Raw genomic sequence first — 14,553 nt, forward strand, 5'->3', positions numbered from 1 at the left:
CCTGCAATGCCGAACGATGCACACAAAAGGACACCACCACCTCCTGAAACAAGGGGGGAAATGCTGATTGTTAATGCCACCCTTTTGCAGGTTTAACCAAGAGCATCAAGTCTCGTGCGATTTTTCCGAAGAAATACTGACTTTCCTCCAAACAGTTTCTTCTTCGGATTTACACAGAAGCAAAACCCCAGGTAGCAAACTTGATGATGCTCTACTCTCCCCAAAGACCAGAGAACAAACTGCATGAACGCTCAGCCTCTTCCCATCTGCTCGTCTGGTCCCCTGCAAGTTCCACCAACGGTCCAGACACTCCAGGTGGAAACAATGAGTGTGGTGGTCAGCTAAGGACGTAATACATCAGCTTTCACGATTAATTTATTTTTTAAATGTCAGTTCTTAAGTAAACTAATGGCTGAACTGGTCGAATAAACAATGAGATCTTTTTTATTGAGTCAGTCAATGGAATTCTCACTTTGCCTACGGGCTCAGAGTGAATAGGTCAAATTGGCAATCCTAGTCATGACCTCAAACTGCTCAGTGCCTCTACGGCTCATGCACTGGACGTTCTCCTTCTCCTGAAAGACAAATACCTATGTTCTTCCAGTTCTTAAAATCTGAAGCAGCTCTGGAGCCACTTGTTTCTCAAAGCCAAGGAAGGCGGATGACAATGACAATGGAGAGTTTCCCAGAAGTAACTCCCGCAGGAAAGTGGACTTAGCTAGTAAAAAAGTCAAAGTAATGAGGCCAGAGCATTTGGTTAACAGAGGCCCAATGATGCAGCACCCTAGGGGGTGCCACTCATGATGCACTGAGGTAGGTCCCCTTCAAGCCCTGGCACCTGGGTAGTAGAAGGGACTCACAGTGGTGAGTGAGCGCTCTCGGATTCCTGGTTCCTGATGTGAGTAGGCAGAATAACTGCCCATTTAATGTCAACCCCCAAAAGTCAAGGGCAAAGAAACAATCAGATTTCCCTGGAGGCTGCCTTTGATGCAGTGCCAGAGGCAGCTTAAAAGACTGCTCAGGTGCCCACTTGGCTTCATCATCAGGCCCTGCTTTTCTTCTGAAAACTCAGGAAGAAGTGCACTTTCAGTACCTCTGTAATTACCCAGGGTTTGGAAAGGTTGCAGGTGGGAGACTGGAGCCTGGTGATAGACTAATAGCAGAGTTCAATGTTATGGGTATACGTTATCTATTTAAAGCATCTAGGGGCTTCCCTGGTGGCGCAGTGGTTGAGAGTCCGCCTGCTGATGCAGGGGACACGGGTTCGTGCCCTGGTCCAGGAAGATCCCACATGCTGCAGAGCGGCTGGGCCCGTGAGCCATGGCCGCTGAGCCTGCACGTCCGGACAGTGAGAGGCCGCGTACCGCAAAAAAAAAAAAAAAAAAAAAAAGCATCTAGCACAACTAACTTCTTTGTGTCAGCTAGTTGATGTGATATAACAGTATCAATCAAGGAACAATGCACACACATGCACACCCCAAAGTGAGGTGTCCGTGGGAGCAATCTACGCTTGCTTTCTCATCCACCCTGGAACCTACCTGATTGATGCTTGGGCGTCCCTGCTTCTTTTTGGAGGTAGTGTCCAGACCCCAAAGAGAAGAAAACCTGCTCCTCCTCTTGCTGGCAGATCTGGACATGGCCTGAGTACGTCTTCTGACTCCAGTTTCACCAGTGCGAGCGGCCACCTGAGGAACGGCAAGAGGGGACATCAACAAGAGATGTGTCAAGACCACTCACCTGTTCCCCAAGCCGTCCTGTAAGTCCCACCCTCCAAAAGCCCCTTCCCCCTCATGCCAGCCAACCCTGACCCCACCACCCAAAGCATTTCATCCATGACTTACACATATAGGGACTTTGAGGGCCCTTCCTAGATTCAAAATATAAACGAAAGGTTGGCAAACTCGATCACTGTCTGAAAACATCAGTAAAAATACGTAAAATAGTAATGGAATGTATGCTAGGTTTCCAAGAATTAGATACCCTTCTGGTCACATCCCTGAACTCCAGCATCAAGTTAAACTAACCATACTTTCTTGAGATTCTCTCCAAATGGTACAGAGTTGTTTCTTCGCTCTAACAAAAAATGATGGCTGAGTGTCAGCAAAAATAGTGAAGACAGCACATTTTGGTTCCTGTGATTCCATATTGAATCTAAATTTACCAATCTCTTCTATTTAGTTGTCTCAGAATTACATGAAATCACTTTCCTTATTAGGCAAGTGATAGCTGTCCCCCAATATCAATGTCCCTTCTGCCTTAGAGAAACCCCAAATATAGCTGACCATCTGGCTGACCGAAGTGAACTTATTTTCCTTGTAGCAGGGCATGGGCTTGTGATGAAGTTCTGGTCAAGGGGAAGTAGAAGGGTTACACTAAGTCCCCTATATATGAACCTTCAAGTTGCGAACTTTCAAAGATGCGAACGTGCATCTGGTTCTAGCGAGGAACCAGGACCTGAGCCATCAACGTCAGGCGTGAGTAAAATTGCAGCTTGCCCTCCATCTCCTGTTGCTGAGGATCCTTCAGCTCTACCATCTCCCACCTCCTCTCCCTCCTCCAGTCGTAACTCTTCTTGCCTGTTCACTCGATGCCAGCCCCTGTATGCCAGCTGTTGGACTGTACTACTATACTTTTCGAGGTACTGTACTGTAAGATTAAAAATGTTTTCTTTATTTTTTGTGTTTGTTTTTTATGTATTATTTGTGTGAAAAGTATTATAAACCTATTACTGTACAGTGCTATACAGCCAATCGTGTTAGTTGGGTACCTAGGCTAACTCCGTTGGACTTCCGAACAAATTGGACTTGCGAATGCACTCTTGGAACAGAAGTCGTTTGTATGTAGGGGACTTACTGTATTTGTAATTTCCAGAAATGGTCCTCGAAAGGAGGGGTTTTTCCATTATCCTTCACTTTCCTCCTTTCCCGAAACATGAAAACTACCACAATTAATTTTTTGCTTACATCCTTCCAGACTTTATTTCCAAGCAAATATCTATATAATCGTTTTACAAAAATGGGAATGTACTGAACGTATTTGGCAATTCTGTCATTTTCACTTAAAATACGGTATGCATCTTTTTATTAAAACAAATTTTAACTTCGGGGAAAAAAATTGTATTTGTTTTTTAAAAAGGAAGCTAAACTCTGTTGAGATATTTGCAAGGTGCCAGCGACCCAGATAAATAGTTCAATATTGCAGAAGGGAACACGCCAAATCTAAATCTGCCACTGTGATCGCCACTCAGGCACATGCAAGATCTCTGAGGACTCCACATCGTCTTCCCAGGCAATCCTTCAGGCTTGAGCCTTATACTACAGGTTGTAAGCAAAGTCCCAGGAACTTGAGGGAACTTCTGCCAGGAGGTCTCAATAGGCCACCCATGGGCTCTCCTTTCAAAAGAGGGAGTGTCAGGAGGTACTGCGAGTTAGACTTGAAACTTCCCCGCCTGCTCTTTGTCACTGGAGGTATATATCTTGGAACCTACTTGTCATAGATTCCCACACGGTCAACTCCCAGTGTGACGGCTGCCAACTGGCAGCATTCTCAGGAATGAATACTGTTGGGTAACACAGGGGACCCCCCCCAGCAGTCAGCACGTTGGTTACAAGGCACACCCTTCTGGGGTTTTCAGTATTGACAGGGTCAACACCCTGGAAGCCCCATGAGTAGATTGGCAAAGACCCCCCCACACCTATCAAAACCAGGAATCAAAACAGTTTCTCTCCGAGGGTATTAGGGGGAAAGTTTTAGTCCCAAACAAAAAAGAGGAGGGAGCTGAGAGGTCTTGTATTTTCTCAGCTTAGCACATAAGAAAACCCAGATCAGGGTATGTGAAAATGTGGTACTCGAGACAATGGTGGGAAAGTGCTCCCAGAAAGAGTTCTAACCCACTATTACACTCAAGGTGTTGTAGGGAACAAAATCAACAAAGGGCACGTGTTTATGTTAAATATGTAAACATTTTCTCTTCTCTATTGTCTTCACTTTCTAAGCTAAAGGTAAACAAAGGTTATAAAAGGAATAAATGATAATGTGCTGACATACATAGATGTTCACCTAACTATGTCAATATCAGTTAAGCTTATCACCACAAAATGATGCTAAGAACCACTGTATAAATGGTATTAGAGCTAAAAATTCTAGAAAAAAAATACATGCAGTCTCATGTTTATAAATAGATACATATACACACACATGTAGGCAGATACACACACATACCCAAACACACACACACATCTGTGCCTCAGTATCCATGGGGAATTGGTTCCAGGACCCCCGAAGATACCAAAATCCTCCCCTCCGCAAGTCCCTTATATAAAACGGCACAGCATTTACATATGACCTACATAACAATCTCCTGTGTACTTCAAGTCATCTCTAGGTTACTTATAATACCTAATACTACGTAAATCTATGTAAATAGTTGTAAGGACAATGTAAATATTATGTAAATAGTTGGGCAAATTCAAGATTTGCTCTTTGGAACTTTTTGTAATTTATTTTTTTGAATATTTTCAATCCATGGTTGGTTGAATCCCCAGATGCAGAACCCGTGGAAACAAAGGGTTGACCGTGTGTGTGTGTGTATGTGTGTGTGTGTGTGTGTGTGTGTGTGTGTGTGTGTGTGAGAGATAGCACACATCGATATCTGAACTTCTTGTGTCTGCCTGATTGTTTATTTCTTTATTATCATCTCTCCCACAAGAAGATGGGCTCCAATAGGACAAGAACTCTGGAGTCGTTCGCTGCTATAACCCTAATCAGAGGATAGTAACTGACATATGCCAGGCACTCACATTTATTTATTGACTGAATGAATAATTAAACAAACACGGAAAAGCAGAAGCAGATATCCTACATACCACAGTCACAACAATTAAACAGTAACTCTTTCGTGTATAATTTTAGAAAAACACAGTCCAGAAGAGAAAGGCAAGCAACCATAAATACTCTCAGTTACCAGCTGACCAGTTAGTTTAGTCTGTTTAACAAATGGACTGTTTATTTAAGGTTCTTATAGTAACTACTCTAAACTGTTGGGGACCTTGTAAACTGCAAAAGTTACTGCTGCTCCCAAGACAATAATGACTCAAAATGAGCAAAGGGATTTAGAGGAAGAGGAAAAAAAGCTGGCAAAAGAACTGCTGGACAAGAGCTCAAGAGTTTCTCAATGATCTTGGCCCAGACAATGCCTCTCTTTGTGGCCGGAACCTGATTACTCTATCATTCTGCTCATCTGTGCAAACAAGAACAATGATAACCTTCTTTCAAAGAGTACAGCGGGGACCCTTCAGTTAATTACTAAAAATCACTGAGCATGATGGGAAGCCCTCCTGGTGAACGGTACTTAAAGTGTAGCTCAAATCTCCTCCTCTAGCCCTGTTGCCCTCACACCTCCTCCTCCCATGCTCCCCACTTAATAGAAGAAAAAAAAAAAAAAGTCTGGACAAAGGCTAAATTGAAGAATGTTTCAACCCCAAGGAGAAAAAAATTCTCTGGGGTCAAATGACAAGGAAAGAAGGAAAAAATAAGTATCCAATAAATCAGACAGTAAAAATTCCCTGCCCAGGATCTTCTATAGGAGATAGAGCAACAAACAGGAAGAGATACCCAACAGGCTTGCTTAACTTGTTCTGTCTGATTGAAACCTCTCACGGAAAAGAGAAGTTTGCAAGGACATATACACACCCAGAACCATGTCACTGTTGCAGCTAGCAAAAAAAAAAAAGAAAAAAAGAAAAAAAAGAACAAAGGAACAGAGAGTGGCACATATGGAATTAAATATTCTCCTTCAAAATCACTGACCAAATAAACCTAAAAGAGTTACTAACACTCCCACCCCCATCTTCTGCTGGTCAGATTTTAATAGCCTGCCCATCAAAAGAAAAGTACATGCAAATCACAGATACTGAGACAGGGGAAATTAGAAGGTCTGGAGATAAATTATGGAAGGGTAATTCAGTGGCTTCTACTTCCCCGTCTCTGAGAGGTTAGCTCCAATGGCTTTGAAGAAAATAATAAAGTCATAGAAGTTTTAGGTAGACAGCAAAATTATTTTCTCCGAAGTCTACCAAGCCCAGGAGAAGGAAAGAGCCTTCTGGATAGCTTGGGATTTAGTAATAATACTGATGCCACATCATGGGCATCATAAGCTTCCTAAATAAAAATGCTCCCTCAATTTACGACATTCTCAGTGTGGTAAACGAGAATTTGTATCCCAATATTTTTGCAGAGCAGGCAAACTGAGATTTGGCTAAGTTACAAAGTGGTGTCCAGGTCTCACAGAAACAGACCGAGAGCCACAAACTGAAAACTGCCAGATTTATTCATCACAGCACTTTGATCCATGCCTACTAAAAAACAGGACTTAATAGCTATATGGAGAGGTGGTAGCCAGGGAGACCAAGAGCTGAGCTGTAATTAGTCGAACAAATCGGGATGCCAGTTTTAATAACTCCAGAAATTTGTTTAAGACTTCTTTAAAAATGTAAATCTACCCCAATTATCTGAATGATGACGCTAATCTATTTATAAAGAATACAAACGGCTCTGACTGAATTACAGCTCTGAATTCAATTGCAGGGTACAGCTGACACGCCAAGAGCAGCACAGCTAAGGTTCTTCAAGGCGGTTTCTGGAACCTAGGACTTAACATTTAATTTCACAGCAAATGTGCTAAGGTGCGGTACATTTTAAGTGGGTGTTGATTTGGATGGGCTAAAACCATGTTACTCGCATAGCAATTTTTGAGAAGAAAGGGGCCCAAAGTACATAAAGTTGTTCGCAATTTAGCATGTACATGAAATTACAGATTGCAAACATACAACTACACAACCTGCCGCTCTGGAGGTCAGATGAACATTCTCTTCCCCAAGCAACTACATATGTTGGGCTGATAAACACAGAAGGTCATGGCCTTCTTCAAATGCCTCAGGTATTTATGGTCACCAAAACCATGGTAAAAAATAAAGTGAAAAGGAAGATTTCCAAAGAGATCTATGTTCAATATACGGTGTATGTGTTTTCACGTGGGCAAGTGAGAGAGAGAAAAAACACATTTATGTATGAGAGAACAAGCTTTCCACTTAGCATTTCCATGAGGTAAATATAAAAAGTACGTATTGGGGTTAAAAACATGACACTGCCTAAAAATGACATGAGTTATCCACAAGCACCACATGCGAAGATCTCTTAAGGTAATACCTTTCATATTTTCTTTGCACAATAATTAAGGGCCCATCAAGAGAGGCTTAAGTAATAAATGTCAGAATAGATTCAAGTGAAGATTTGCATCCGTGACCAAGGGAGGACATATCAGAAATGCACACAGAGCAGTAAACTAGAAAACGACTTCAGAGGCTCTTGTCAAGTCGGGCTCAGGATTAACAGTCAAGATGAATATTTTTCAAAAATACATCAGCTTCTACTCACCAGCGCATGAAAAGATGATACAGAAAAGATTCCAAGGCGGCCCATTGCCACTTTCGTTGGACGGCTTGCAAAGGCAAGTAGCCTTTTAGGGTTGGGCAGCTCCCCACCTTGGAGGCTGGCTAAGTAACAGCGGTAGCGAAACAGGTCCATTTGGAACTGTTCAAGATTCTGCTCCCAAACAAAGATCTACAGTGGGGAAAATATGGGAAAAGAGTGGGGAGAGAGAGGGAAAACAAAGGTTAATTTTATCCCACACAAATGTACAAATTTCTGTTATAAAAGTATTAATTGTAGTCCTAAGGGGTAAATACCAGGTACCCTAAATTTCTTAGGTAATAGGTCAAGTATTATTGTTTCCATAGCTTACATGCTTTTCTGCAAACATCTATAGACATAAATTCAGTATGATAAATAGAAGAGATATCCTTAGTTGCTCTCTTCCCTCCCATCATAGATTTCACATTTTTGGCCATGATAGGTCCCTCAGCTCCAGGCTCCGGACCACAAACCCAAGGGAGAAGACGTAAAAAAATGGAGGATTTCCAGCACTGGAGAATTATATGACTTACCAAGAGGTGGCTTTTCATAGGAAGACAGAGAAGAAGAAAAGCGAGGTGATTTCAAAATCAGAGGCAAATAGGCCAAGAGCTTTTGGGAAGAGGTGGGTGGTAGAGAGTACAGGGTGGGACAGTGGAAAACTAGATGGCGTAGACCCAGACTCTGGAATACACAGTTCCAACCAGAGGATATATCCAAGGTATTTCCACATTTTTCAAAATGGCAAAATAATACCTACCTCCTGAGGCTGATGTGATGGTTGAATAAGATAATGCAAGAATAAGAGTGGGACCAGGGTCTGGCTTATAGTGGAGGCTCAGAGATGTTAGCTATGATGTGGACACTGATTAATGGTTGCTATCTACCTTTTTACTTCAACTTAAAATACAGTGTTAGTGTAAACATATATCCACAGCGCTATTCACAACAGTCAAATAATGGAAACAGCCCAGACGTCTATCAACAGATGAACGGGTACACAAACTGTGGTGTATACATACAATGGAATAAGATTCAGCCACAAAAGGAATGAAGAATACATACTGAAATGAGGATCTATCTCCAAAACATTATGCTAACTAAAAGATGTCAGACACAAAACGTCACATATTATGCAAGTGCATTTGTATGAAACATCCGAAATTGATAAATCCATAGAGACAGAATGCCGGGGCAGAGGGGGACAACCGCTTAAAAGGTATGGTTTCCTTCTGAGGTAGATGACAATGTTTTGCAACCAGACAGAAGTCGTGGTTACTCAACATTGTAAATGTACTAAATGCCACTGAATCGTACGCTTTAAAGTGGTTAATTTTGTGTTATGTAAATTTGACCTCTGTTTAAAAGAAATACAGTACCGGGTCATAGAGGGAAAGAATAGACAGAGAGACATATGGAAGATCACATGCTGGTCAATTATTTAAATAGTATTTATTCACATAATTATTTCCCAACATATTAGGCAAAGTTTCAAAGTGTTACTGGGTGGCTATCACTGACTTTTAAACAACTAAATTGAAGGCAAAAATGTCCTCTCTTATCTCACGAAATCTTTCCTTTTCAGCATGAAATATGCTCGTGCACATATACAGCAATGTATACATATATTTTTAAAACACACTCTACCTTTCCCCTAAATTTAGAAGTCTAAATTTATTGAGGAGTCAGGAATAAATCCCCATCACAGTTGAGCACCAAGTTAACCTGATAACGTAGGGAATGAAATTGCAGACTTTCCAGTTACACAGATCCCCAAGAACAGCATGCCACTGGTAGGAGCGGGTGGGCTCTGCTATTAGATTTCTGTCTTTCATTCAATTTAATATTGTTCCCTTTAGTTCATAACAATCAACTGTGAACAATGGGTGAGGAAAACTGACAGTCACAATAAAGAATTTAGCAGTCAGGATGACAAGCTGACAGTGAGACAACCAATAATGTTTCTCGATTCCAAGGCAGCAGAAAAACTTTCAAGACCTAAGGATTTTGCCCACATCTAAACACGGAAGAACAATTACCTGATCTAATATAGTTTTCTTCTTCTTTGAATCAGTGACTGAAGACAGCTGCATTTCGCCCATTTTCTTCATCTTTTCATCCATATCAATCTTCTGTTCCAGTTTTTTGATTTCCGACTTCAGCAGTTGGAGCGTGTCTTCTTTGTGATGGTGCCTTGCGACAGCGGCTGCACAGGCAGAATGGATGGCAGTGATCCAGTTCTCCAGCTCCGTCTGGCTGGTGGTCTGTGATGGGGGAGATGGGGGCCAAGAAGAAACAGCCACCTCTTAGGTTATCATAGACAAACCAGTGCATTTCCAGACAAGCCATGGTTGGGAGTCAAGGAGGCAGGTCTAGACAGCCCATGAGGAAGGCTAACCTTTCTGAACTCCTCCTTCAGAGGACACCTAAAAGAAGTTAGTCTTAGGTCAGACACCAAGCCCCCCACCCCACCCCCAGCCCCCAACAGCTGACGGGAATGAGGCCACCATGTCTGCTCACCCAATGTAATTACTGAACTCACTTGTTGCAGTGGACCAAACAATTGTGTCCCCCACTCCCCAATTCAAACATTGAAATCATAACCCCCAGTGTGATGGTATTAGGAGGTGGGGACTTTGGGAGGTAATTAGGTCATAAGGGTGGAGCCTTCATACAGGGGATTAGTGCCCTTCTAAGAAAGAGGCCAAAGAGCTAGCTAGCTCCCTTCTACCATGTGAGGACACAACAAGAAGACAGCCATCTATGAATCACAGAATGGGCCTGACCAGAACCCAACCATGCTTCCACCCTGATCTCAGACTTCCAGCCTCCAAAATGTTTCTAAGCCACCCAGGCTACGGTAGTTTGCACTAAAATACTTGTATATGTGATAATCCTATACAGACAGCTTAGTTTCCAGTTAAGTGGGTTGCTATGAAGCAAAGGTCAGTTTCCAGACAGGACTGGTCAGTTCCATGGTGAGAGTGAGGCCGAGGGATATTACTGGCCAAGGAAGATGCAACAAACCTTCCCCCAGTGAACCACAGTGACCCCAATCCACAGGTCCCCTGCCAGAGCCAAGCAGCCATGACAAAACTAGGGCTGGGAAGGTAGTTCAAGGAATGAGAAGCAATACTGTCTTAGGGAAGTGTCTAGGAATAGCAACCACTCAGCAGGATCCCAGCCACTAAGAATGACCAGGTCAAAGGGGATTTAAAGACAATGATGGGTAACACCCACCAATGGGCAGGTAACCTCAAAGTGGGCTTGCTTGTGACTCACAGTGTTCTGAAAGGCAAGAGTTGGGGGAATAGCTCATGTGGAACAATGTGCCATGATTAATTCTTTAGGAACTCAATCAATGAGTATTGCCTCAAACCTAGGGAAGTTTAGTAAATGCTCAGAAGTTAGCTCATCTGAACAAAGGGTCTATTTGGCTACTTCAATATTAAAGTAGCTGACGGCATCATTTTTCACGCACAAAACACTGTTGTTGTTGTTTTTTTCCCTCTGATGCATCTTCTTAGTTTCCTGACTCATTTGAGCCATGGTTTGCAAACAAAATTCTATTAACAGGACCCCACCCACATGACTGAAATGTAAGTGAAGGCACCACCGCAGGTGTCTATGTTATTTCTGAATCTCATCATATTCCACAAAAGAAACTGCATCAAATGTTACAAATGGTGTCTGCCAGCAGAGACACCACACACTGGACAAACCTAGACAATCTGTCAGTTGTTATGTTTACAACAAAATATTTGCCTGTATCTAAAGAAGACTTCAATAGCTAGAAATTCTCCTAAAGAAACAACAGAAGTACCACCTGATAAAGCAAATGGAATCATTTGGTGAGGACTTAGTGGGAAAAGAAGAAGAGAAAAAGACAACGGAAGTCAAAGGTAAACACTTGTAGGTAGAGAAAGTTAGGAAAAAAGGCAATGTGTGTATATGAGATTCATCTCTTTTTCCACTACACACCTAGGACTTAATCATCTTATAATTGGAAGCTTAGAACTGACTAAGCGTAGAACTGACTACCTTTATCCATTTCACCCCCCATTCCCTCCTTTAATTCTTTGAGAGTTAAAAACGCCACTTCGAATTCTTAATATTTAATCTCCTCTTGGAAAGTAACTACGTTACATTTTGTCTTTGTGTATCACTTTAAAGTTATTCAAGAAAAACCCAGAGTTTAAGATCCCCCAACATATAAAACCACCATGCTTCCTCTTGCCTGGTGCAACTAAAACGTTTGCTGTCTCTCCGTGCCTCCGCGTCAGTGGGTATTTTCCCAGATGGGGTTATTCACCGCCCCCTTCCCCCCACTTTCTAAAATTTATTAGAGAAGGAATCAGTTCAGATGGGAAAACAATCAAGTAAGGACTGTTTTCTGAAAGAAAAACTTCCAAGAAGAAAATACCAAGTGCTGGTGAAAATATGGAGCAACCAGAGTTCTTATGAGCTGCCAGAGAGTAAACTGGTATAACTGGTTTGGAAAACTATTTGGTACTACCTCCTAAAGTGGAATATAGGCACACCTTGTGACCCCCGAAATGCACTCGTGGGTCTATTCTCAACAGAAATGCATTCCTGTGCTCACGAAAATATATGTCCCAAAATGTTCACAGCAGTACAACTTGCAATGGACAAAACTAGAAACTATCCCAACACCTGTCTACAGGAGAATGAGTGAATAATATGTAGAATCGCACAGTGCCATACTACACAGCAACGAGAATGAAAGACCAGTAACTACCCACTACAACATGGATAAATCTCACACACATAACATCGAGGAAAAGAAGCCAGACACGGAAGAGTATAGACTATAAGACTCTATTTATATAAAGTACAAACACAGGCAAAAACTAACGTACACTGTTAGAAGTCAGAAGAGTTGTTTGATGGGAATTGTGGGCAGAGGGGGAGCATCTGGAAGGAAGCACAGGGAGGTCTCCGGGGTGCTGGCCACATTCTGCTTCTGGATCTGGGTGCTGGTTATGTGAGTGTTATGTCACGAGTGTGCCCAGCTTGTGAAACATCATCAAGATGTGTACTTTTCTGTGTATATGGTATCCTTTAATAGACAGTTTTTAAAAGATCCTTCCAAGATATATTACCCTAATATTTAAGCATAATTTTTCTATAACTATCTTAAAAAATATTACCCTTCAGAGTCTATTTTTCAGGAAAAATTGTCACTGCAAGGTTGTAATGGAAGTTCCCAACAGCATGACCTTTTCCAGCATCACTTCTTTGTCCTCTAAAGTGCCTGGCAGCATCTGATAAACAGCTAGTCCCCTGAGCCAAAATATGCTTTTCCCCTTTGTATGCACAGCTCCATGGAAACAAGGAGCTTTTAGATGTGAACGGAGCTGGTGTTTTCACCCGTGTGAAAAGGATATTGGGGGGTGTTTCAGATGGAATCCATGCAGAGGTAGCATGTCACTAATGAGGAGAGGATGGGTCTCCAGTAAAAACAGCGGGTGCATCAGTGCTCAGTGAGAGGTCAGTATGTATTCCCCCAAGACGATCCTCACTCATCTCTGCCTCCCCTCCCCTCCCCCACCCCCAGCCCAGGGGAAGAAAAGTAAATACCTACAACCCTGACATAATATCTGAGGAATAGTTAGAAAGAGCTTAAAACTCCTGATACAAACTCTGCTAAATACAAGTTACAAACGTAACATTTTAAATAAATATATTCATCTAGAAGGGGTCCAGGTGACGATTTTACAGATGAAGAAACTAAAGCCAGTAAAATTAGAGATGACACAGTCATTTATTATAAACCCTGATCTCCGTCAATCCTATTCTTTAAAAAAATTTTTTTTAATATGCTACACACACCACTCCAGAGCCCCGCCCCCCAGCTCTCACCAATTGCTCTAAAAACCTAGCTGTGGGGTTTTTAGTGTTGCCCACTCCTTTTGAGCTCTCCCTAGGGACACAGAGGGATGGAGTTTTCCTGGTCCCTGTGAAGTTAGGTGTGGCTATGCCACTTGGCTGGGGCCAATGAATCTGAGTAGAAGCACCATGTGTTACTAGTTAACAAAAGCCTGATTCACCCAATTCTTGTCCCTTTGCTTGCAGTCCTGGAACTGTGGGGCAAGATGGAGCTTCTGTCAGCCTGGGTCCCTAAGTGTCTAGGATGAGAAGAGCTTCATAGCCAATGTCCTACAGACACATGGCCAGAATGAAAAGGTATGTTAAGCCATGGAGATGTGAGGGTTGTTCCTTACTGCAGCATAATCTAACCCATCCTGACTGATACACTAGCAAAGTAAGAATTCCATTTCAAAATAAGTGATGTTTTTAAAATAAGAGTCTGTATAATACACTGTCACCCTCCAAGAGGAGCCACAAGCTGATAGGTTCTGCAGAACAACAGCTTTTTGGTCTCTTCACTTAATGTAAAGAGAGCCCCTTCTTCCTTCTGCCTGTGAGATTCTCCTCAAACTCAGCCAGGGGCAACACACCCCATTCTCATGTCAGAGAGTTTATGTTTGCCTCCCACTTAAGAGGTGGAAATGAAGGAAACCGATACTAGTTGATGAAGCTAAACATCTTTTGAAAGGTGCAGCTATCCTGGAATTTATTTATTTAAGGGAAAGGAAGATGGTGGTTGCCAGTGGTTAGGGGAAGAGGAAAATGGGGAGTTGGATGGGTACAGAGTTTCAGCTCTACAAGATGAAAAGAGCTCTGGAGATGGATGGTGGTGAGGGGTGCACAACAATGTGAACGCACTTAATGCCGCTGAACTGTGCACTTGGACACAGTTAAGATGGTATGTCACGTATATTTTAGCACAACTTAAAAATTTTTAAATAAGATAAAATAAAAAGAAGGGGAAAAAACATACCAAGTCTCATAACACAGAGAAAGATGTTTAGAAAAGTATGATCACAACGTTATGAAAAATTTAGCCATCGGCCTTTTAACCATTAAGGACGCTCAAGTCTCCAACTGCTTTAAAACCTGTCAGAGGCTGAAGGCAGCTCCATTAGAGAGAATTTTTGCTCCTACTGTCCTGCCTAAATAAAACAGCGGTCTCTGCCATTCTCTACCATTAGGACAAAT

General features: G+C 42.2%; 1 protein-coding gene across 3 annotated transcripts in view; it reads right to left on the reverse strand.

Moving 5' to 3' along the window:
* The window catches only part of TIAM1 (TIAM Rac1 associated GEF 1), a gene marked incomplete at its 5' end in the record, with an annotated part of 137,020 nt that overhangs the window by 88,857 nt on the left and 33,610 nt on the right, over positions 1-14,553 (reverse strand). For all 3 annotated transcript variants that reach the window (XM_082654579.1, XM_082654580.1, XM_082654578.1), the window contains 3 exons: positions 1,539-1,685; positions 7,435-7,620; positions 9,510-9,734. In XM_082654579.1, coding sequence (XP_082510705.1) covers positions 1,539-1,685; positions 7,435-7,620; positions 9,510-9,734 — 558 coding nt within the window. The remainder of the gene's footprint in view (positions 1-1,538; positions 1,686-7,434; positions 7,621-9,509; positions 9,735-14,553) is intronic.

This window comes from Grampus griseus (assembly GCF_964374135.1).
Source record: "Grampus griseus genome assembly, chromosome: 5".
NCBI classification, from domain to species: Eukaryota; Metazoa; Chordata; class Mammalia; order Artiodactyla; family Delphinidae; genus Grampus; species Grampus griseus.